We start from the raw sequence: 24449 nt of genomic DNA on the forward strand, positions 1-24449 counted from the left end.
CCTCCCTGCTGTGTTTGCACGAGAGAGAACAATATTGTTGTTTTGTGTGTGTGTTGGAGCTCACCCAGCTGTGCTCAGCGCTTACTCCTGGCTCTGCACTCAGGGATGACTCCTGGCAGGCTTGGGACCACCCAGGGGGTGGGGATTAAATCCGGTGGGCCACGTGCAAGGCAAGTGTCCCACCCACTGTACTGTCTCTCTGGCCCCTGGAAAATAGTATTTGACACTTCCCTTGGGAGGCGAGTTGGCTCAAGGGTGGAGGCCATGGGGGCGGGAGGCGTGGGGGCAGGTTCCCCAGGCCCTGCCTGGACGGACTCAGGAGGCAGCAACCGGAGGGGCCTCCTGGGCCCAGTGCCTGGCCCCCGCTGGCGTCCTGGTGGCCTCCCCAGCGCCCCCGCAGCCTGCCTCTGGCTGGACGACCAAGGACGTTCGTGGAGACGCCGCGTGCGCTGTGCAGGGTTTGTTTATTGGCGCCCGGAGGGGCTCCTGGACATTCTGTTTGTTTCGTTTTGGGGTCGAAGCCGGCAGTGCTCAGGGCTTCCTCCTGACTGCTCAGGGGACCATGGTGCTGGGCCCCCTCGCCGTCCTAAATAGTTCCCTGCTAGCCCTCATTCTCCTGTGGTGCTGGGCTCTTGGTCGCCATCGTCGTTGTTGTTGTTGTTGTCGTTGTTGTTGTTGTTGTTGTCGTCGGCCGCGGGCTGCACCAGAGGGTAATCCCACTGGAAGCCAATGCCGGTGATGCCCAGGAGCCGGTGCTGGCCGAAGACCCCCGTGAGCACCTTCCCGCTCAGGTCACCTTGGGCTGTGAAGGTGTTGCCCTCCTCCTTCCCGAAGGGGAACCAGCGGCCCTGGTCAGTGTAGAAGACCAGGTAGCGGATGAAGGCCTTGCCGCTGCCGTACACGGAGGTGACGTGCTCCCCGGGCTGCAGCACGAACGTCTGGGTCCTCCCTCCTTCCACGCCGTACTTGGGGCCCCAGGCGCTTCCGAACCGGAGCCTGATGCTGCGAGAAACGGCTGCTGACAGGCGGCCCCTCCCCCAGCCCTGGGCCTGCCAGTGGGGTTGGGGGTTCCCGGAGGAAGCAAGCGTGGGACCCCCGGGCCGCCTCACCTCTTCATCAGGCCCGCGTCGCCGAAAGACGCCTCGATGGCGGTAATGTCGTTCGTGTTGTCCGGGGGGCTGTTGAAGTACCAGCCCCCTCCGGCGCCCAGCAACTCTGCAGCGGGAAGAGCAGGCGCGGGTCACCCACCCCGACAGGCTCCTTGGGGCCCGGGCGGCAGCCTGGGGGGGCCTGGCCTGGGGTGGGGGTGTCAGGCCTGGGGTCCAACTCACCGCCAGCCCAGCAGGCTCCACTGCAGAGCAGCACACTCAGCCACAGAAGCATGGTCGGTTCCTGGGAGTGGACAAGCTGAGGGGGACAGGCCTGAGGGGGACAGGCCTCAGGGGGACAGGCCTGAGGGGGACAGGCCTGAGGGGGACAGGCCTGAGGGGGGACAGGCCTGAGGGGGACAAGCCTGAGGGGGACAGGCCTCAGGGGGACAGGCCTCAGGGGGACAGGCCTGAGGGGGGACAGGCCTCAGGGGGACAGGCCTCAGTGGGGACAGGCCTCAGGGGGACAAGCCTGAGGGGGACAGGCCTGAGGGGGACAGGCCTCAGGGGGACAGGCCTCAGGGGGACAGGCCTGAGGGGGGACAGGCCTGAGGGGGACAAGCCTGAGGGGGACAGGCCTGAGGGGGACAGGCCTGAGGGGGGACAGGCCTCAGGGGGGACAGGCCTCAGGGGGACAGGCCTCAGGGGGACAGGCCTGAGGGGGGACAGGCCTGAGGGGGGACAGGCCTGAGGGGGGACAGGCCTGAGGGGGACAGGCCTCAGGGAGACAGGCCTCAGGGGGGACAGGCCTCAGGGGGACAGGCCTCAGGGGGACAGGCCTGAGGAAGGGGGTCAGGTCCGAGACGGGGAACAGACCCGAGACGGGGTGCCAGGCCCCACATGGGGACAGGGCAGTGGCTTTACCTGGACGGAGGGTGCGTGCCCAGCTCTGGCCCGTGCAGTCCGCGTGCTGGGGGCTGTCCACGGCCCTTTATACCCGCCGGCCCCCCTCCAGCAGGAAGCAGTGAGGGGTCACCCGGGAGACAGGAAGGAGCCATCGGTGGGGCTGTCCGGGGAGATCCCCAGCGCCTTCCCGGGGGAGGCGCCGGACGTGCTGTCCCTGGCCCCGGCCTCCACAAACAACAGGGCGGGCATGGCGCCAGGCCCGCTCCGGAGTCTCACGAGGGGCTCCCTGAGTCCTGGGGTCACTCTGGGGCCTGCGCAGCAGGGACGGGTGGATCTCGGGCCTCTGGGCACTTTCCTTGGCCGTCGGACGTGGCAGGGGCAGACTCAGGTGCCCACGGGGCATCTTCGGCAGGAAGTCCACGCTGGCTGCAGCCCCACACAGCCGTCTGCGGGCCCCAACTCCCGAGGGCCCCAGCCCGGGAAGAACCGGCAAGGCCGCACTGGGGGCCCCGCCTGGGCAGGCCTCGGTGTCCCAGGCCGAGGCTTCCCGCCTGTGTTGACACGGCCTGGACCAAGAACGCTTTCTACAGGAGAGCACTGGGGACTCAGCCCGGGTGTTCGGGTGCCCTGAGGTCCGAGCTGAAGCAAGCCCAGAGCGCCCACCCTCGGCGCTCTCTCTCACTTAGGTTTTTTTTGATTTTTTCCTTCTTGCTTTTGTTTGGTCTTTGGTTTCTGGCCCACACCTGAAAACGCTCAGGGGTGACTCCTGCCTCGCACGCAGGAATTGCTCTTGGCGGTGCTCTGGGTACCGTATGGGGTCGGGGATTGAACCCAGGTCAGCCGCTTGCAAGGCCAATGCCCTCCCCGCTGTACTGTCTCTCCACCCATGATGTTTTAATTTTCTTTTCCTTTTTGGGTCCCACCCGGCGATGCTCAGGGGTGACTCCTGGCTCTGCACTCAGGCAGTGCTCCTGTGAGAACTCAGGGCCCATATGGGATGATGTGGATCAAATCCGGGTCGGCCACGTGCCAAGCAAACGCCCTCCCCGCTGTGCTATTGCTCCAGCTCCCAAATGTTTTGGTTGTCATTTTGCTTAGGACTGTTTGAACCGAGAGCCTTTCCCCCCCGCAGTGCTCAGGCCGCGGGGCTGCCCTGGGGAACTCAGCCTCTGGCAGTGCTGGGAGCTCCTGGACCTCACCGGGCAGTGCTCAGGCCCCCGAGCGGGGCTGGGACGGAAATCAGCCTCACGCCTGGCGTGCTCCCCCTTTGCACTGTTGAAGGTAGGAGGCCGGGGACATGGCCGACCGAGCGTGGGCTTCTCCGAGGCCCCTGGCCCGTGTGAGCATGGCCGAGACAGGGTCCTGGGGTGAGGGGCGGAAATGGGAGGAAAGGAAAGCAAACACCACAGGGCCCAGGAAACCGAGACATGCCCAGAAGCAGCCCGAGTGGGCCAGTGGCGGTGACTGCGGGAGGCGGTGGGCCCGGAGAGGCCGCTGGGAGGTGGGGCCACTGTCCCTCCGGTATCCGGGTCCGTGCCCTGAGAGCTGAGGCGGAAGCGGTCGTGGGTTTGGCAGACGGGCCGGACCCGCACAAGGAGGCATTGTTCCCGCCCCGGGTGGGTGAGGTGCCAGGAGCAGGCGTGTGCGGGCCGGGTGGGGGGAAGGTGAGGCTGGGGGGGCACCAGCCACAATGTCAGTCAAGGGTGGGGGCGGGGCTGCCCGCAGGCTGCTGGGCCGGCCCGACTCGGACCCCTGCAACACCCTGATCCCTGGGCACGGAGGCAGGAGGGACCCCTGGGCAGCACTGGATGTGTCCCTCGTCCCTCAGACAAAGCACCAGCAAAGACACACGGCCGCCCACCCCATTCACGCACCTGCTCACACATGCACACGTGTACACATGCATGCACACTCACACATGCACTTGTGTGCACATACACCGGCCCACACACAGCCATGTGCTCGAGCGAGGAAGCCCTGAGCCCGGCCACCCCGCTTAGGGCTGGTCATGAGCCATGACACCGATCCTTTGTCCCCGGGGCTCCCGGGGTCACTGAGCTTCTGCAGAGCCCCGAGCCCCCCACGGGTGCACCCCACCCTCCGGCCCCCAGAGCCGGGACTCGCAGGGTCAGCAGGTCCGGGGCTGGCCAGGACACAGCCGACGCCTCTGTGCCAAGCCCCAGGCTGCCAGGGCTGGACGCTGTCCTGGCTCAGGTGCGACTGAGACCCCGGGGCCTGCACGGGATATGCTTCCTGCTTCCTCCAATAACAAAACACAGGAGGTGAGGCCGGCTCGCCCTTCCCCTCCCTCCCCCTCCCCCGCCGCTTCTCAGTCACCCGCATCCCTTTTCTCTTTGGTTTTGTCTACTCAGCAGCTTCACTTCCTCCTGTTGCACCACGGGGGGAGCACCCCAGCAGGTGACCTTCTCAGGGGGTGCTTCCGGCCTCAGGGGGTGCTCCCCGACCTCTGGGGGTGCTCCCGACCTCTGGGGGTGCTCCCTGCTTGCCGCTCTGGCGTTGCTTCTGGCCAGGCACAACCCCGCCGGCTGGCCTGAGGGCATCTCCTCAGCCCCCTGTGACCGACTCAGGCGCCCCCAAGACTCCAGGCAGCGGCAGTCTTCTTGTCGAGCTGGGCTGGGGGTCTGGGCCGGGGGTCTGGGCCCGCCCGCAGAGCCGGCCAGGGTCAGGGGCATCTCATGAGGCCGCTGCCCCCGCTTGCACTGTTGGGGGCTTTCCCCACGCTGCTGGGCAGTGCTGGAAAGGGCAGCGCCCTGCTTGGTCCAGCTGGGCCCGCCCCCTCCCAGGTGCAACGCTCGGGTGCCCCTGCGGGCTCTGCTGTGCTGCGGTTGCAGCAATCAACAGGGGGGAGAATTGTTTTTGCTAATAGTCTCACATGCCAAGAGCACTGAGCACAGAGCTGCTGCTTCACACAGTGGCCCCGAACCTGGGCTGCTCCTCCCTCCCTCCCTCCCTCCCTCCCTCCCTTCCTTCCTTCCTTCCCTCCCTCCCTCCCTTCCCTCCTTCCCTCCTTCCTTCCTTCCTTCCTTCCTTCCTTCCTTCCTTCCTTCCTTCCTTCCTTCCCTCCTTCCCTCCCTCCCCTCCTTCCTTCCTTCCTTCCTCCCTCCCTCCCTCCCTCCCTCCCTCCCTCCCTCCCTCCCTCCCTCCCTTCCTTCCTTCCTTCCTTCCTTCCTTCCTTCCTTCCTTCCTTCCTTCCTTCCTTCCTTCCTTCCCAGGAGCCCAGGTTGTCACCTATGTCAGGCCTGAGCTCCGTGCCCCCCGGCCTGTCTTCAGTTTGATTTTGGGGGGTCATCTGGCCACACTGGGCTGTACTCAGGGCTAACTCCTGGCTCTGGCCTCAGGGGATCACTTGAACCCATGTCTTTAGCTTTTCTTTCTTTAATTCCTTATTCCTGTTGCTTTGGGGCCACACCTGGCAGTGCTCAGGGATCACTCCAGGCGCTGCATTCAAAAGTCACTTCCAGAGATGCTCGAGGGGCCATCTGAGACCCTGTGAGGTGCCAGGGACCAAGCCCGGTGCGGCCAGTCTTCAGTGCCCTGAGGACGTGCCGCCCCGTTGCAGCAGTGGCGGCTGGTCCCCTTCAGGAGCCCTGGGTGGTGGCTGAGATCTGTGTGCCTCGACTGTTCCAACAAGGGGGGTGGCCGCGCCCTGCCCTGGCCTCTGGTCCACCCCCCACCCCCCCACCCCCGCCCTGCAGGGTGACACAGTGGCCCTGCCCCCAGACAGCCCCCGCCCCACCCCCTGCTCTGGTCGCCCGCGGCTTCAGGTGGGATTTGGAGCAGAAACGCCAGAATCCTAATCCGGGGCGGCCTCTGCGGCCGCTGCAGCACAAAGGGGCTGTGTTCAGGCCCCAGCGGACCTCGGTGTGCACGGCGTCACACACGGCAGTACACTCATGGGGGTGCACACATGGCAGCACACACCGTGTCACACATGGCAGCACGCATGGCTTCACACACAGGTGTGCGCACACGGTGTCACGGCGGCACACGCGCGCGTCGCCACGCGGCCCTCGGAGGTGGGCAGGCTGCCCAGCCGGGAACACACCTGCTCCCGCCTCCCCCCTCCCCGCCCGCCCCTGCCCCACACTCCGGAAAAGACGGGCGCCAGGGAATAAATAATTTATTGGAGACGGGGGAATAAATAAGAGAGTGCAGGTTACAAACGCGTAAAAATCACGAGTCCGCCGCCAGCCCCGCGCTCCAGGCGCGGGCGGGGCGGGCCGGGGGCGGGTTGGGCCGGGCGGGCCGGGGGCGGGGCCGCGTTGGGCCGGGGGGGCGGGGCGGGCCGGGGGGGGGGGGGCCGTGGGGCGGGCCAGGAGGGGGCCGTGTTGGGCCGCGTTGGGCCGGGGGCGGGCCGGGGGGCGGGCTCCACGGGGCGATCCTGCGCGGTTCGCGGGCGCCCCCCGGAGGCCAGAGGCGCAGGTGCGCGTCAGCGGCGCGGTCCCCGCGCCTCCCGGGGGCGCCCCCCGGCCCCCGCGCCGCGCCCGCCGAGCTGCGCGCCCCCCCACCACCCGCTGCACCCAGGCGCGGTGCGCCGCCAGGCTGATGTAGACGCCGGGCCGGTTCCGCTCGGCGCAGCCCTCGCCCCAGCTGATGATGCCCGCCAGCAGCCAGGTGCCCTCCACCTGGCACATCAGGGGTCCCCCGGAGTCGCCCTGCGAGAGGGGAGGTCAGGCGCGGGCGGGGCGCGCGGGGCGGGCGCGCGCGCGCGCGGGCGGGCGGGCACTCACCAGGCAGGCGTCCCGCTGGCCCTCCAGGTAGCCGGCGCACAGCATGTCCTCGGTGATGGCCCCCTGGCCCGCGCCGCGCCAGTACAGCCGCCCGCACACGTCCGCGTCGATGATGGGCACCCGCAGCTTCTGCAGGGTGCGGGGCGGGGCCAGGGGCACTGCGGGCGGGGGGCGCGTCAGGCCGGACCCGCCGCCCCGGCCCCCCTCCGACGCTCAGCACCGCCAGGGCAGCCCTGGCCGGCCCGCTGGTCACTGAGCACCTTTCAGAGAAAACGCCTACGGCTCGCGGCCAGCCCGCGCGGCTCAGGGCTACTCCTGGCGCGGTGCTCAGGGAGCACTCCTGCAGGGTGCAGGGGATCGCAGGGGTGCCCGGCAAGGCAGGCCCTGCCTGCTGAACTCTCCCTCCGGCCCCCTGTTTCGTCATCACACATGGTGGAACTCAAAGGCTACTTCCAGCTCAGTGACCTGGGTCGCCCCCGACACAGTGCTCGGAGGAGCAGTGGACTGGGTGTGGGAACTGGGACGGGCCTTGGCCAGCTCAGCCCTCTCTGAATCTGTCCCCCCTCCCTCCCTCCCCCCTTCTGTCTCTATTTCTGTTTCTCTGAGTCTCTGTCTCTCTTTGTCTCTGTTTCTCTGTGTCTGTCTCTGTCTGTCTCTGTCTTTTGTCTCTCTGTCTCTGTCTCTTCTGTCTCTGTCTCTCACTTCTGTCTTTTCTGTCTCTCTGTCTCTGTCGCTCCTGTCTCTGTCTGTCTCTCTCTTCTGTCTCTGTCTCTGTCTCTCTCTTCTGTCTTTCTGTCTCTCTGTCTCTGTCTGTCTCTCTTCTGTCTCTCTGTCTCTGTCTCTCTCTGGGTCTCTGTCTGTCTCTCTGTCTCTGTCTCTGTCCCGGTCCGTCTCTGTCTCGCCTGTCAGCTCTCTCTGACCTGCTTTGCGTTTCCAGGTGCTGCTTTGCGGGCGAGGCCAGAAGTCCGTTGCCCTCCGCGACCTCCTCCGGGGCCCCTTCCCGCCGTGCCGCGTCCTGCCAGCAGGGGGCGCGCGTCCCGCGGGGCCCGGCCCGGCTCAGCCCACCCGCGGGCTTCCCCGCGCCCGGGACGCCCGTGCACCGGCGACAGCGAAGCTGTCGGGTTCGCGCTGTCCTTCCGCCCCTGCGCCCCCGGCCCACGCACCTCCGTCGCGGACGCTGCCCCAGCCCGCGATCCAGCAGTCGGTGTCGGGGGCGAAGCGGACGGCGCCGTCGGGCAGGCAGATGGGCAGGACGCGCTCCGAGTAGTGGACGGGGCGCTCCAGGCGCACCAGGGCGATGTCGGCCCGCGTGGCATCCCTCCAGGAGTAGACGGGGTGGGGGTAGGCCCAGGCGACGCCCACCTCCTGCGCCCGCGGGCCGGGGTTCCCCAGCTGCCAGGCCCCCAGCAGCACAGAGAACTGGGACGGCTTGTTCAGGGTCCTGGAACAGAGGGAGGGGGTGTGAGCGGGACCCCGCGGCAGCGGGCGGGGGCGCGGGCGGGGCACACGCACCCTTTGAAGCAGTGGGCGGCGGTGACCACCCAGCGGCGGGTGAGCAGGGAGCCTGCGCAGTGGTGCGTTCCGTTCTTGCGGATGCTCACGACCCACGGCCACTCGGCGTCCCTGCTGTCCTCGCCCCCCACGATGCGGTTCAGCTGCTGGGGCTTCCCGCAGGCCGGGGGCGCTGGCAGGGGAAGGCCACGTCGGTCCTCGCCTCCTCCTGCAGCTCTGCCTGCCCCTACCCTGCCTTGCCTGACCTATTTCTCTTCCCACCCCTCCAGGCTGCCCTTTACACTCCCCTTCCAGCCTCACCCCTCCCGCCCTGCCGTGCCCTGCAGACAGATCCAGTCTCCGTGTCCTGGCAGCACCCCCACTCTGCAACCCCCCTGCAGTAACCCCCACAGCACCCCTCCCTGCAACCCCCCTGCAGCACCCCCGTAGCACCCTCTCCCTGCAGCACCCCTGTGGTAACCCCCACGCGCACCCCTGCGGCCCTCCCACACACCTCCGCTACTCACCAGGCAGTTCAGCAGTGCAGAGGGCTGAGGGCAAGAAACAGGGGGTCAGAGGGGGTGGGGAGCTGCCAGGACATGGAGACACTTATGGGGTGCAGGCCAGGGGTACCCCAGGCCTCTCGTCAGCCTCCCTTCTGAGGCACCAGCGAGCACTGGCTCAGGAGCAGCAGGCCCGGGCCCTCCCCCGGCCCCCGGGCCCAGAGGTGGCCCCCCAGAGCGGAGCACAGCCACTGGAGTGAAGGTGCTGATTGCCAAAGAGCGTCCTGGCGGGAGCAGGCAGGTGACAGAGCGAGCAGGTGCCGGAAATGAGGGAACATTCTGGAAAGGAGGGGCCTGGGTCACGAGCAGGGGCTCACCTGTGGGGCCCAGGAGCATCAGGGCGGCCAGGAGCCGGAGCCAGCCTGGGGCTCCCGCCCGGGGCGCCATGGCCCAGCTGAGGTGCGAGAGTGGCTGCGGCCTGCAGCTCAGCGGGTTTTATCCCCGGGGTGGGGGTGGAATGCCGCCCGACCTGTCCCCAGTGACTGTCCCGCCACCCCCGGGCTCTAGGTCACAGGGGTGGGGCTGCAGGGAGGAAGTGAGCCGTTATGGGTCTGGGGGGCAGCTGAGGGTCCCAGTCTGGGGGTGGTCCAGGGGGCGTTTGTCCTGACGCTGAGACCCCGTGAGCAGGGGAGGGCCCGGGCCATGGCCCCGACATGTGCTGTGCAGCTGGCGAGGGCAGAGGCAGGCGTCCTCACCTTCCCTGGGAAGGGGCTGGGCGGGGAGTTGGGGGGAGGCCTGCTGAGTCCTGCTAACACCCTCCGCCCCTGCTGTGGCTCCTGGGACCCCGCCCCAGGGCCCCTTCCGGGAGCAGGGGGCCCTGAGTCCGCACCGCAGGGGAGGGAGGGGCACAGCCTGGTCAGGCCCCTGGGTGGAGACCCTCAGCCTCGGAGAGTTGGGGTGGGGTGGGGGGCCTGGCCAGAGCACAGCCTGCCCCTGGTGGGCACGCCCTTGGCCCCTAGTCCTGCGGGCCAGCTCCGCACCCTCCGCCATCCCCCCTGCTGGCTGCCTGAGGTGCCCCGTGTCGAGGCCCCAGGGATGACTGTGCCGATGGCGGCGATGTTTGTGGAGTGAATAAGGGACCGGGGGAGGCTGCAGCCTCGTCCCCTCCAGCTCCGCTTTGCTCTGTCGCTGGACCCAAGGTGGGCTGCCAGGAAGGCACCCTCCGGGCCACGTCCTGGGCAGGGGCCCCAGAGACCAGCTCCCCAACTTCCGGAGGGGCCTTGGCGACCAGAGCCACCCACGCACCCTGGGGTGTCCCCTGCCTTCAGGGCCACAGGAGTGGAAGGGGCCAGGGGCTGGGGAGGCTCCAGCAAAGACAGTGCCCTGGACACGCCACATAACTTCCCGCGTGTGCAGTGTGTGTGCATGTGCATGTGTCATACTGTGTTTGCGTGTGTGCACGTGTGTATTGTATTTGTGTGCGTGTGCATATATTGCGTGCGTGTTGTGTGTGTGTGCGTGTATTGTGTATGCATGTGTGTTGTGTGTGCACGTGTGTTGTGTGTGAGCATGTGTGTTGTGTGTGCACGTGTGTGCACGTGTGTTGTGTGCACGTGTGTTGTGTGTGAGCACGTGTGCTGTGTGTGTGCACATATGTGCATGTGTGTGCACGTGTGTTGTGTGTGTGCTGGGGTGGGGTGCTGCTGGCAGGGAAGGAGCAGCTTTTCCCAGCAGTGCCGGTGCCAGGCGCTGACGGCTCCCGGTGAGCCTGAGATGGAGCTTGCAGCACCCAGATCGGCCTTGGCCCTGCTGGGCTCCATGTGTCCTGGCCCTGCTCTCCTGAACACACCTCAAAGCTCCAAGTTGGGATCTTGTGTTTGGGGTCACACCTGGCAGTGCTCACAGTGCCCCAGTGGAAGCTGGAGCGGGGAGGGGTGTCCAGTGCGATTCTGGGATGTGCTGGGGCGCCTGAGCCTCCCAGGACTTCTGCTGACCTTCGGGGGGCGGGGGGCCCCCAGCCAGTACCCCCAGCTCAGGGAGCCCCACGGGACGCTGGGGACTGGACCTGGGTCAGCTGCATGCAAGGCAGGAGCCCGCCCCGCTGCACCACCTCCCCGGCCTCTTCTGGTGGCTATTTTATTTTATTTTTATTTTTTTATTTTTTGGTTTTTGGGTCACACCTGGTGATGCACAGGGGTTACTCCTGGCTCTTCACTCAGGAATTACCCCTGGCGGTGCTCAGGGGACCCTATGGGATGCTGGGATTAGAACCCGGGTTGGCCGCGTGCAAGGCAAACGCCCTCCCCGCTGTGCTATCGCTCCAGCCCCTTGTTGGCTATTTTAATGGGAAAATCAAAATTCACACTGGAGAAATCTGACTCTGGGGAGTGGGGGGCGTGCACACGTGACGGGGGAAGCGTGCACACGTGACGGGGAAGCGTGCAGGTGGCGAGGAGCGTGTGAGCTCCCAGGCTCAGGCGGTGGGAGCACTGCAGGAGGGGGAGCACCTGCAAAGCCTCCCCCCGAGTGCGTGCGCTCAAGAACCAACACGCAAAGCGTGGGACCGCGTGCACGGGGCCGGGGCGCGCACGGCCCAGACGGTGGACCCCCAGACCCCCAGACCCCGCGCCCTGTCGCAGTGCGTCTGCGCGCCCGGGCCTCGAACGCGGGGTGTCCGTGGCACTGCCGGGTGCAGGGTGGAGCGTTCTCAACGGTTTGTCGGGAAGCGTGTTGTGGCAGCTCCTGCGTGGAAGGACGCGAATGGCGAGGTGCCATCCTGCGGCCCCCTCGGACTCGGGCCCAGAAAGGCTGGCCAGGCCCTCACGGCACCTGCACAGCTTCTGGCCCCGCTGAACCCCAGGACAAGCCGGGGGCAGAGACCCGGGCAAGGCAGGCCCAGCCCTCGGTGGTCACCCCGAGCAGTCCTGACGCCCGCCTGTCCAGGCACCCCCTGCCAGGCCCCGGGCCGCCCTCTGCTTCCCACCCGGGCCACATCAGGTCTCTGCCTTGTGACGGCGGCGAGCGCCCCTTTTCCTGGTCTCGGGGACCCTTTCTCAGACCCCTTCTACGTGCCCAGCTCCGTTTGCAGGGATGCACCGCTCTGGCCCGGGCCCCTGCTTCATTTCTTTGCAGGGGGAGGGGCACCCAGAAACACTGACCCGGAATTCTTTACGTCCTGGCAGTGCTTGGCCCGCGTGCTCCCACTGTGCCATCGCTCAGCCCCACCCCTGCATTCGGAAGCTTTTGCAGGGGCACCTTTGGGTGCAGGGACCCTGGGGTTAACGCGCGTGAGCTGGCATGTCCCCCCCAACCCGCTGCCTGGCCGAGTGTGGGGTTTCGGGGTCGCTGCCACTCTCAGGCCCCCTAGAGGCCCGGGCACACTGTCCCGGCCGCCATCCTTCCCCAGGCTCTCGCCCCCCCACACACTTAGGGGTGCTCACGCGTCACCGTGACTGGGGGTTCTGGTGGGAAACAGCTGCTGGGCTGGAAGCTGGGAGGAGGGTGCCCCGCCCTCCCGCAAGGGGCCCCTGCACTGCGCCAGACCCCTGCTGCTTCCTCAGGTTGGCGGAAACGCCCACCAAATCCCCTGTGAACGACGGGAGGTTTGGCCAGGCCACGGCTGAGTCTGCCTTTAAAGCGTGTTCACTGGGGGCCGGAGCAATAGCACAGCGGGTTGGGCGTTTGCTTTGCACGTGGCTGACCCGGGTTGGATCCCCAGCACCCAGAGGTCTCCCAAGCATGCCGGGCGTGATCCCTGAGTGCAGAGAAAGCCCTGAGCTCCACTGGGTGTGCCCCCAAAACAATAACAAAAACGTTTACTAGGGGACTGGCGCGATAGTCCGGCAGGGAGGGCGCTTCCCTCGCACGCCCCGGACCCGCATTCGATCACATACGGCCCCAGGAACAGTCCCTGAGCACTGCTGGGAGTGGCCCCCAAACACCGTGTTTACTAAAGGGGCCTCTCACGGCAGCACCTGCTGGAATCTTCCAGAACACGGTGAGTGCAGGCACCACGTCAGCAGAGGGCTGGAGGATGCACTTCCGGCCCACAGGGAGGTGGCTCCAGGCCTGGCGGGAAGCGCTGAGCGGGAGCAGGAAGTGGGCTCCCCGTGCCCGTCGCCTGCCTGGCAGCTTCCAGAAGTTTCCGTGACACATCAGTGACGGGCACACGGGAGAGGGCAGAGGTCACGGCCCTGCCAGGCCCCGGCCGGGCAGTGTGCGGGGCTGTACTCAGCTCCGGGCCCGGCTCACCCCCGCGGGGACCCGGCGTCCAAGTCAGGGCCTGGCCAGGGAGCCTGGAGAAACCAGTCCCGCCTCCCCCGCTGGGCGGGCCGCAGCCTCCCCCGGCCTGGGGCTGCGAGTGGCTAATTACTGCTAATGAGCCACAGCAGGGCTGGGTGCTCGCCAGAAGATGCTCTGGGCACAGGTGCTGGGGTGCAGGCACCAGCGGCGGGGAGCCCTGGCAGCCGGCTGCCGTGATTCACCCCGCGGGATCTCCCCGGCACCCCTTTGTTCCGTGCCCAGCGACAGCTTTCCGAGAGCTGGGCAGAGCCGCGTCCCTGGGGCGGAGGCCCGAGCCACTCGGGGATGAGTCGGGGCAGTTCCCGGCTGACACGGAAGCGTGGGGGCGAGCGAGCCGGGCGTGGGCTGGGCCTCCTGCCCGCGGACCCCAGGCTGGCCCCGTGTCCGTCCGCGTGTGTGGGCCCCGGTCCTGCGTGGGGTGCGGGGCGTGAGCCTGGACGTCAGCCTTCGCCTTGCACGGGACACACGTTGGCGGCGGTGACTCAGCCCGCCTGCCGCCCACCGCAGGGCTGCCTCCTGGCCCCGCCTCCCGGCCCCACCTCCCACCCCCCTGCCCCCTGCCCCTGGCCCCCCTGTCCCCGGCCCCCCTGCCCCCCGCCACCCTGCCCCCGGCCCCCACCCCGGGAAAAGAGCCGCAGGTCCGTGGGATGGGCAGGTGCCCCCGTGCCCGGGTGGGGGACGCTCGGGAAGCTGAGAAGGCCACTTAGTGGGGAGCACGGGACTCGGGGGTTGTGGGCGCGAGGGGAAGGCAGGGAGGCGAGGGCGCAGGCCGTGCTCGTGGGCGTTGCGGGCACTCCTGCTCCCAGCAGCCTCAGAGCCTCTCCGGCTCCTGTTGCTGTTTTTCTGGGCAACTCCCTGCTGTGATCAGGGCCAAGTCCGGGCTCTGCACTCGGGAATTACTCCTCTGGGTGCTGGGGATCGAACCCAGGTCAGCCGCGTGCAGGGCAAACGCCCTCCCCGCTGTGCTCTTGCTCCGGCCCCAGCACAACGGTTTCTAAAGGCGATTCCTTCTCGGCGGAGGAGCCAGTCTGGGCAGCTCGGCGGGGACCCAGGCCTGGCCCGAGGGACCAGCAGGACCTTCTTCAATCTCAAGCTCCCCGCTCACCCACAGGAAGGCCCCGGGTGGGGGCGCCCTGCCTCTACAGGGGAGCAGATGTCACACGTAGAAAGTGACAGAAACGCACATCATTCCTCCCTGACCATGCTGGCCGCCCGTCAGCCACCTCAGCCGACTCCTCCCCGGGACGGGCAGCTGCCCGCTGGCGTCTTTGGCAAATTCATTTCAATGTTCCTGATCACGTGTGGTACGCGAGACCCCGTGAGCAACTGCTCTCCCCGGGCCGGGTGTGGGCGGATCATTCCTGACGGCCCCAGGAAGTCACACGCCCCGCGCATCCTGGCCCTGTCTCTGGTCAGCCACGTTTAGGAACTGGCTTAGATGAACCTGGCCAGGGGGCTGGCCACCCAGCAGGCTGTGTCCTCTCTGCAGGAAGGCCGGTTCTGGGGGCAGGCGGGGGTGCCCAGCGGTCAGGGCTGTGGGCCCAAGGGGCTCCCGAGCACCGCAGGACTAACCCCTGAGCATCCCCAGGACCAAAAGCCCAAAGGAAAGGAAAAGAACAGAGGAGAGACTGCCCAGGAGCAGGGGTGCGGCCACCCCGAAACGCCATGCACTGCCAACGGTCAGGGGCCTTGCGGTGCTGCCCAGGGCAGGGCAGGGCAGGGCTGGGGCCCGCCACTCCTCACGCTGGCTGACTCCTGGCTCTGAGCGCAGGGGTCGCTCCTGGTGGGGCTCAGGGAAAGCCGCAGTGCCAGACCGAGCCCGAGCACGCGGCCCAGGCCAGGGGAGAGTGCGGCATCCCCAGAGGGTGCTCCGGGCCGCCCAGGAGAGATCCCTGCGCACCACTGGGTGTGGCCTGAACCAAACACAATAAAACCTGCCACCGGTTCACTTACTCGGGCCCCGGACACGCATTCTCTCTACTGTTACATGTTAAGTCTCATGCCTCCTTGTCCGTGACCTTTGAAAAATCCCGTTTCCTTGGCTAGGACAAAGGTCACAGACTGAGTTCCACTCTCAGTCCGGCCGTCCCTCCCCTCTGTCACCCGCGGTTCCTGTCAAGGCACTTCCTGCCGTGAGGAAAGACGCCCCTTCCCCACTGCTCTGAGGTCCGGGCGTCAGACCCCGTGAGGGGGACAGAGGCGCGGACCCCCGGATGGAAAAGGTGTAGGAGGTGGAAGCCCAGCATGGGCCCTGGAGGTCCCTGGAGCCTCTGGGCGGGGAGACCAGTCCCCAGGGAGACCGGCCCCCGGGGAGACCGGCCCCCAGGGAGACCCCAGCACCCACCCCCGGAGAGCCCAGCCCGGGCAAGGGAGATGAACTGCCACCAGCCACCACACCCAGTGCCCCCGCGCCCCGTTCTCCTGGAGGCCAGGCTGGCCCTTAGCTAGGGCGGAAGCCCAGATGAGTCACCTCCCAAGCCCACACTGTCCCCAGCCCTGGAACCTGAGTGGTAAGGCAGGGGCAGCGCGGGGGACGCTCCCGGGCTTCTCTCTCCCAGTCCCCCCGGTGCTCCCGCCCGTTCAGTCTGTCCTCCAGGACACGGGTCCCACCCGGGCCTCCCCAGCCACCAGCGCCCCACAGCGCACAGCCTGATGCTCACAGCAGCCGCCCTCCCCCACCCCCTCCTGTCCCGCTCTCACAGCAGCCTGTGGCCACTTCAGACACACGGGGATAGACTGGCCCAAGCGGCCTCTTCCCGGAAGCAGCCGGCCTGCAGGTGTGGGGACAGTCATTGCCCGGGGCTTCCCTGCCCTGGGGACTCACTCACACCCAGGAAAATCACATGAGGCCTCCGGGTCAAATAACAGAGGCGTGTGATAACAAGGTGTTGTGGGCCGCCTCCTCCAGGAAGCACGCAGGACAGCTGGGCTGAGCGAGATCCCTGGCACCCCCTCCCCCAAGATACGGCTCCCTCCCCCACCCCCTCGCCCCCTTCTGTTAGTCTGCCTGTTAGGTGGTTAGGTGTCCGTTAGGTGTCTGTGTGGGTCATCTCGGGAAGATCCTTGCACCAGGGCCGGGTCCGTGATGTCCGGCTGCGGGGGGGCATGACTGGCCAGAAGGGGCAGGTGTGGGGGCCGACACCGTCCACCGTGGCAATCACCAAGGCGCGACAGGGTCAGTGCTGTGCCCAGGCCCACGCAGATCGCCAGGGCACAGTCAGGCTAATTGCTGGGCAATTAATTACTTCCAGCCTCTCAACAAGCCAGACTCGCTGCGGCGAATGGGGTGGCGCGAAGGACGCCGGGAAGTCGGCGCGGGGCGACTTCTGCCACCCCTGCCGTCGGGGCAGGCTGACTTCCGCCACCCCCGCTGTCGAGGCAAACCGACTTCCGCCACCCCCGCCGTCGGGGCAAACCGACTTCCGCCACCCCCGTAGTCGGGGCGGGCCGACTTCCACCACCCCCGCCGTCGGCGGAACCCGGGCGCCCTGATCTTCTCGCGCCACGCGGGGGGTCCGCTCCGCGCCCCCGGCCCTGGCCGCCGCCCGTTGGTCTGGGATCCGCTGAGACCTAGTCCAGGCAAAGCGTCCGCGACGGACGGCCCCAGCTGCGCGCCGGCCTGCGTCTGTCGCCCCCTGGTGGCCGCGGGGCGATGGCGCCGGCGCACGGCGCGTCCCGCGGGCCCGGGCCCTCTCCCGCTGCTCCCCCGCGGGCGCAGACGCTCGTCCTGGCGGGGCAAGCGCTGCTCTCCAGGCCCCAGTCGACGCGTGCCAGGCTAGTGCCCTCGCCCCTGCAGCGTCCCGGGCCCGCACCCTGCATCTCACCCCTGCAGCCACAAACCGGACCCTGCTCTCCCGGGGGACGGCCTGGCGTGGGCGTGTCCCGCGCGTTCCCGACGCGAGTCTGGCGCAGGGACGACGGGCCGTGCCCGCCGAAGGGCAGCGCCAGCTGCAGGCTCGGGCTGGCAGCGCTCCTGCTCCGTCACGGTGCCACGCGGGGCCTCCCGTCTGCAGCCGCCCGCCCGCGCTCGGCGCCGTCCACGGCCACGGCGCGCTCCGTCTCGCGCGCTCACCCGCTCTTACAGTGCTCTCACAGTGCTCTCTCTCATGTGCTCTCACAGTGCTCGCTGTCTCTCACAGTGCTCTCATGTGCTCGCTCTTACATGTGCTCTCACACGTGCTTACTCTCACTCACGTGCTCTCTCACGTGCTTTCGTGTGTCTCTCACACGTGCTCGCTTTCACAGTGCTCTCACACAAGTGCTCTCTCACCTGTGCTCTTTCTCACATGTGCTCTTTCACATGTGCTCGCTCTCTCTCACACGTACTCTCATGTGCTCTTTAACACGTGCTCTCTCATGTATGCTCTCACACGTGCTCACTCACGTGCTTTCGTGTGCTCTCTCACGCGTGCTCGCTCTCACAGTGCTCTCACACAACTGCTCTCTCACTTGTGCTCTTTCTCACATATGCTCTTTCACATGTGCTCGTTCTCTCACGTATTCTCATGTGCTCTTTCACAGTGCTCTCTCATGTATGCTCTCACACGTGCTCGCTCTCTTGCTCTCACACGTGGTCTCTCACAGTGCTCTCAGGTGCTCTCTCGCGTGTGCTCTCACATGTGCTCGCTCTCGCTCTGATGTGCTCGCTCTCCCTCACACACGTGCTCGCTGTCTCGCTTTCTCACGCACGTGCTCACTCTGCTCCCTCGCAGTGCTCGCGCTCTCCCGCACACTGTTTGGGAAACCCATCAGCTCCGTCCTCCAGCTGGCGCCCTAACCGGCAGTGCGTCCCCGACCCTCCCTGTGCTGTCGCGGGGTCCCCGCAGCGTCTCCCCGCGGGCAGGACCACGGGGGACATGTGTTTGGGGCCCGAGGGCCTAGGGCGGCGCCTGGAAGTCTCCTCCCCCCCCCCCCCCCCGCACTCCGCCCTTCCCGCCCGCCCCGAGCCGCGGGGGGCCCGACTTCGGGGACCGGGAGGGGTGCGGGCGGCGCCCCGCCCCGCGCCCTGCCCGGCCCGGCCGCTAGGGGGCGGTGTCGGGCCGAGCAGGCGTCGGGCCGCCCGGGCCCGCTTCGCTCCCCGCCCCGCGGGACTGGCGCAGGGGGAAACTGAGGCCGCCCGAGCCCGCCGGGGAGCGGCTCGGGGTTCCCGCCTGTGACGTCAGCCCCGCGCCCCAAATAACTTCCTCCCGGAGCCGCTTCCCGGGGCACGGGGCAGGGACCCCGACGGCCACCCGGGCCCGCCCCGCCCCGCCCCGCCGTCGGGGACCCTCGGCCCTGCGCAAGGCGACCCCGGCCTCGTGGGGTCCCGCGGCAGGTCCGAGCCGGGAGCAGCGGTTCCCGGGAGCGCGGGCGGGGGAGGCGCCGGGGCCGGCCGCGGGGTCGGGGTCAGGGGGTTCGGGCCGGGTCACCTCAGCCCGCGGAGCCTCGTTCCTGCTGGGCGGCCGCCGGGCGGGCGGAGCACTGGGCCGACGGGTCCAGCAGCATAGCAGGGCGGGCGGGCATAAAAGCCCTTTCGCGCCCCGCCGCCGCGCCCGGCCAGCGCCGTCCACGCCATGAGGCTGCTCCCGGCCCTGCTCCTGCTGCTGCTGCCCCGCGGTGAGTGGGGGGCGCCGGGTGCGGGACAGCCCCCCCCCCGGGGCTCCAGGGGGCGGCCCCGAGGGGGAGGGCCCGGATGGGTGGGCGCAGGCCAGAGAGCGCGCCACCCCGGGCCCCCAGTGCGGCTCGGGTCAGAGGCCCCCTGGGGCTCAGCGGAGGGGGCTGGGCGGGGCTGGCGCGGGCAGGGTCAGCAGGGCCAGCCCAGAGGTGCCTGGAAACTCCCGCATTCCTGGGCCCGCTGGGCCAGCCTGGCCACCTCGCCTCACTGTCCTGATGTCACCTCCCAGGGCCAGGCCAGGCCGTCGGGGTGCCAGGCTTTACTCCCCGGAGGAGGACGCCCGGGGGCCCCCTGCCCCTGCAGGCTGGTCAGGGTGGGGACAGCAGCTGGGACCCTCCACACTGTCCCCCCCTCGCCCCCAGCCCCAGTGCTCAGTCCCGGGCCTGGATGGAGGGCCCACCACCCCTCACCACCTCATCTCTCCGCGGCAGCCGGCCCCCCGCGCCCAGGCTCCATTCGCCCCTTCTGGCGGTCTGCCACCCAGCTGTGCCCCTGCTGCCCCTCTGCCCCTTCCCGGGGCCCTTATCTTAGGCAGAGCTCTGGGAAGCCGGGACAGTGCAAGCACGGAGAGCTGCTTGGAGGTGGCACTTCCGCTGGGCCTTCGCTTGGATTTGGGCTTGTTGAGGGTGGGGAGGGCCTCCAGGGGGAGGGGTTGTGCACGAGAGGACTAGGAGGTCCGGGAGAGGGGGCTCGGGGGACCAGGATGAGGTTCTGGAAGATTGCCCCGGGGCAGAGTGGCCCAGGACATGCTTGTGGGAGCTCAGGGTCCCAGCCGGTGAGTGGCCGGGCCGGCGGCCCCTCGGGGACAGCAGACAGCAGCTTTCCAGGGCACAGGCTGGGGGGGGGTGTGTGTGTGGTCCCGGGTGCGACCCCAGGAAGCAGCTGGTGCGGGCGGCACCCGGGCCGAGCAGGGGGTCCTTAATGCCGAGGAGGAGGGGACGGCTGGGTCCTGGGCACTGGCGGGGCCCTGCGACGGTGGGGGTCGGGTCCAGAGGGCACTGCTGGCTCCTCGCACCCGCCCTCGCCCCCCCGGGGCTGGGATTTGCAGGGCGCCCAGGAGCAGACAGCAGGCGGCTGACGCCCCCTTTCTCATTTCCAGACACTCTGGGGGCCAACGCATCGAGAGGTAAGACCCGGCCCAGGGACAGGGACAGGGCAGCAGGGGGCACTGCCCTGCCGACCCACAGCGTCCCCTGGCCACTGAGCACCGCTGGGTGTGACCCAGAAACCAGGGTGGGAGAGAGAGAGAGAGAGAGAGAGAGAGAGAGAGGGAGAGAGAGGGAGAGAGAGGGAGGGAGGGAAAGAGAGGGGGAGAGGGAGAGGGAGGGGAGAGAGGAGGAGATTCCAGACACTTGATGAAGGGCAGCTTCACTGATAGGACACCAGCCCCTCACTCCACACCACACACACCACACACACCACACCATACACCACACACACCACACCATACACCATACACCACACACACCACACCATACACCACACACACCACACCATACACCACACACACCACACCATACACCATACACACCACACCATACACCATACACCACACACACCACACCATACACCATACACACCACACACAACACACCACACATTTCACACACACCACACCATACACCACACACACCACACCATACACCACACACCACACACAACACACCACACATTTCACACACACCACACACACCATACATCACACACCACACACACACACACCATACACCACACACACACCATACACCACACACACACCACATGCACACACCATACACCATATACACACCACACATTTCACACACACCATACACACACCCCACACACTGCACACAACACACCACACATTTCACACACACCATACACACACCACACACAAACCATACACACACCACACATACCACACACACCACGCACATCACATATACACCACCCCCCACACCCCACAAACACTACACACCCCACAGACATACCACACACACACCATACACACGCACACACATGCACACCACATAGACATCACGCACACAGCCCTCGCACACACACACTCGGGACGGCTGTCAGGGTCCCGGGAACAGAGCACAGACAGAAGGGCCAGGAGCCGCTGAGGCGGGGGAGGGGCAGCAGGGACCCGCCCAGAGGCTGTCTGTGTACCTGAGTGCCAGGCCCTGGAGGTGGCGTCGCTGATGCGGGGTCCCGGGGGCGCCCGAGCTGGTGGGCGGCAGGGACGCCCCCTGAGCCGCGCTGTCCTGGCAGTGTGCGGGCGCCCCCGGCTGCTGGCCCGCATGGTGGGCGGGCAGGACGCCCTGGAGGGCGAGTGGCCCTGGCAGGTCAGCATCCAGCGCAACGGGAGCCACGTGTGCGGCGGCAGCCTGGTGACGGAGCGCTGGGTCCTCACGGCCGCGCACTGCTTCCCCAAGTGAGCGGGGCCTGGGCAGGGGTGGGGCCTGGGCAGGGCCGAGGGCCGGGCTCTGCTCACCCCACCCTCTCCCCGCAGCGCCTCCGACACAGCCCTGTACCGGGTCCTGCTGGGGGCGCGGCAGCTGGCGCGGCCCGGCCCACACGCTGTGTGGCTGGGGGTGCGGCAGGTGCAGAGCCACCCCCTGTACCAGGGCATGGCCTCCAGTGCCGACGTGGCCCTGGTCCAGCTGGAGACGCCCGTCGCCTTCACCAGCCACATCCTCCCGGTGTGTCTGCCCGAGCCCTCGGTGGCCTTCGGCGCAGGCACGAGCTGCTGGGTCACTGGCTGGGGCAGTCCCAGCGAGCAAGGTACCGGGCGGGCTGGGGAGCCCCAAGAAGGGCCGGGGAGGGGCGGGGCTGAGCCCCGGCCCTCCCTCTCTCCCTCTGCCCTCCCGCCAGACCGGCTGCCCGCCCCGCGGGTCCTGCAGAAGCTGGCGGTTCCCATCATCGACGCGCACAGCTGCAACGAGCTGTACAGCAGGGGCGCGGAGGCCGGCTTCCAGCCCAGAACCATCCAGAAGGACATGCTGTGTGCGGGCTTCGCGGAGGGCAAGAAGGACGCCTGCAAGGTGGGAGCAGGCGTGGCTAGGAGGGCCGAGGGGCCCGGTCACGGGCAAGGCACACCCCCCGGGGACGAGGCCACCCTCGGGGCTTGGGGGCTCTGCACCCCCAAATGTGCCTGCGTCTGCTAGGAGGGGGGGACAGGCTGCTGGAGGGGCGTCTGCGTGCACCCCTGACACTGGCACCCTGCAGGGTGACTCCGGGGGGCCCCTGGTCTGCCTGGTGGGCCAGACGTGGCTGCAGGCCGGGGTGATCAGCTGGGGAGAGGGATGCGCCCGTCGGAACCGCCCTGGCGTCTACATCCGGGTCACCTCCCACCACGACTGGATCCACCGCATCATCCCCGAACTGCAGTTCCAGCCGGCACGGTCAGGGGGCTGGAAGCGCGACCCCCTCGGCCAGCAGAGCCCCCGCGCGGCCGCCTCCTGCCCCGTGCCCTGGGCGGCCGCCCTGCTCCTCCCTGCCCTCGCCTTCCTCTGAGTCCGGCTGCGCACGTTTGTAAATACCCTCTCACAAGCGCCCCGCTATTTTTATTTATGTTCGCTCCAATAAAAACCTCCCTGCAATGCCAGCTGCTGGACACCCACGCGGGGGAGGCTCGGGGCTGCAGGGCCCTGGGTGACCCAAGCCCGGGCTCTCGGGTCCTCTCCAGCACAGGGGTCGCTGTGGGGCCAGGGCGGGGGGCGCTGAGCTGGGGTGACCCCACAGCTGCGGACACCCAGGGTGGGCTGTCCCGACCTCACCTCGCAGGGGTGTGAGACTCAGCTAGGGGAGGGGACACACCCTCTGGGCGGGACCGGCCCCTTTTGGTTTGGGCCAAACGGTGCTCAGGGCTTGCCCCTGGCTCTGCACTCGGGAGTGTGGGGCTCGGGGGGCCCATACGGATGTGGGGGCGTGTGCAAGGCTTTCCCTGCGGTGCTCTCTCCAGCCCTGCTGCCCCTTCTGACACCCGTGGCTGGCCGTGTCCTCACCCCTCGGGGCTCAGGTAGCCAGGGGACAGTGGCCAGGGCACCATCAGCAGGGTTTGGCGCTTAAGCACCCAGGGGCTGGACCTGGTCACGTCCCCCGCTCACAGGTCAGTGCAAGCCTGGGGACTCCCTGGGACAGGGCTCAGGCCTCTCCCACGGTCAATGCTCAAGGCGCACAGGCCCGTCTCCCGCCCTGCCCCTCAGGCCGTGACCCCACTGGCTGGCCCCAAGGTTCGGACAGCTCTGTCTTCTGGCCAGCACTGCCAGGCTGGTTCCTGTGGCCTGCCGGGCTCTGACCGCAGTGGCAGGACACGGGAGGCAGGGCCAGCCTGGGGCCACCCCAGCAGACTCAGCTGCACCAGCGGGGCCACAGCCGCACCCACACACAGCCACAGCCACAGCCACACACACACAGCCACACCCGCACACAGCACAGACACACCTGCACTCACACAGCCACAGCCGCACACAGCACAGACACACCTGCACTCACACAGCCACAGCCGCACACAGCACAGACACACCTGCACTCACACAGCCGCACCCGCACACAGCCACACAGCCACACAGCCACACCCACACAGCACAGACACACCTGCACTCACAGCCGCACCTGCACACAGCCAGACACACCTTCACTCACACAGCCATACCTACACACAGCCACACCCGCACAGAACCAGACACACACACAGCCAGACACACCTGCATTCACAAGCCACACCCGCACACAGCCACACCCGCAGAGCCAGACACACCTGCACTCACACAGCCGCACCTGCACACACACAGCCGCACCTGCACACAGCCAGACACACCTGCACTCACACAGCCGCACCCGCACACAGCCACAGCCGCACAGCCACACCTGCACACAGCCAGACACACCTGCACTCATACAGCCGCACCCGCACACGGCCACAGACACACCTGCACTCACACAGCCGCACCCACACACAGCCACACCTGCACTCACACAGCTGCACCCGCACACAGCCACAGCCACACCCGCACAGCCGCACCTGCACACAGCCAGACACACCTGCACTCACACAGCCACACCCGCAGAGCCAGACACACCTGCACACAGCCACAACCACACACAGCCACACCCGCAGAGCCAGACACACCTGCACTCACACAGCTACACACCTGCACTCACACAGTCACACACCTGCACTCACACAGCCACACACCTGCACATACACAGCTACACATCTGCACACACACAGCCGAGCCTGCAGACACCCCTGTACTCACACAGCCGCACCCGCACCTGTGAGCACAGCCATAGTCACAACTACACAGTCGCACCTACAGACACACCTGCACAGAGCTCAAGCCCTGCGCACACGTGTTCATCCCCCTGTGCAGCCCCACACCCGCCCTTATAGCCCGCACGTGTGGAGCAGCGGTAATGACCACTGGTGACACCTGCTGGAGATGTCCTCGGGGAAAGTGTCTCCATGGGGTCCCCTCAGGCGGCACGTCTGGGCACGCCCCCAGAAGGGGAGCAGGGAGTCTGGGCTAGGAGTGTCCCACCCAGGAAGAGGACAATTCGGTTCCTAAGAGCCCGGGTGGAGCCTGCCCCACCAAGGGCGATGGCTGGGCTGGACAGAGGTGCGGGGGAGCACAGCTGTGCACGCGGCCCTGGGCTCTGTAGCCCCCAACAAAACACAACAGGGGCCACGGGGAGTCCGAGGAGGCGCGCCTAGGTAGTCGGGGTGCAGCAGACACCGGACAGACGGGAAGGCCCCTGGCCAGTG

The 24449-nt window shown here is 67.7% G+C and overlaps 3 protein-coding genes across 3 annotated transcripts; 1 reads left to right on the top strand and 2 right to left on the bottom strand.

The window, feature by feature from the left end:
• Nucleotides 1–450: 450 nt before the first annotated feature.
• Nucleotides 451–2036, bottom strand: ZG16B (zymogen granule protein 16B). The gene is made up of 4 exons (XM_055137141.1): nt 2013–2036; nt 1332–1407; nt 1110–1215; nt 451–1002 (listed from the first exon to the last, which is right to left on the bottom strand). The coding sequence occupies exons 2-4, from the start codon at nt 1381–1383 to the stop codon at nt 609–611; spliced, it is 552 nt and encodes a 183-aa protein (XP_054993116.1). The 5' UTR covers nt 1384–1407; nt 2013–2036; the 3' UTR covers nt 451–608.
• Nucleotides 2037–2241: 205 nt separating this feature from the next.
• PRSS27 (serine protease 27) lies at nt 2242–22263 on the top strand. The gene is made up of 7 exons (XM_055136817.1): nt 2242–2483; nt 3127–3275; nt 19794–19820; nt 20951–21113; nt 21192–21463; nt 21554–21723; nt 21908–22263. The coding sequence occupies exons 1-7, from the start codon at nt 2242–2244 to the stop codon at nt 22193–22195; spliced, it is 1311 nt and encodes a 436-aa protein (XP_054992792.1). The 3' UTR covers nt 22196–22263.
• LOC101558138 (brain-specific serine protease 4) lies at nt 5809–9186 on the bottom strand. The gene is made up of 7 exons (XM_055134943.1): nt 9117–9186; nt 8764–8787; nt 8258–8429; nt 7909–8186; nt 6746–6903; nt 6298–6670; nt 5809–5834 (listed from the first exon to the last, which is right to left on the bottom strand). The coding sequence occupies exons 1-7, from the start codon at nt 9184–9186 to the stop codon at nt 5809–5811; spliced, it is 1101 nt and encodes a 366-aa protein (XP_054990918.1).
• Nucleotides 22264–24449: the final 2186 nt, after the last annotated feature.

This window comes from Sorex araneus, chromosome 4, assembly GCF_027595985.1.
Source record: "Sorex araneus isolate mSorAra2 chromosome 4, mSorAra2.pri, whole genome shotgun sequence".
NCBI classification, from domain to species: domain Eukaryota; kingdom Metazoa; phylum Chordata; class Mammalia; order Eulipotyphla; family Soricidae; genus Sorex; species Sorex araneus.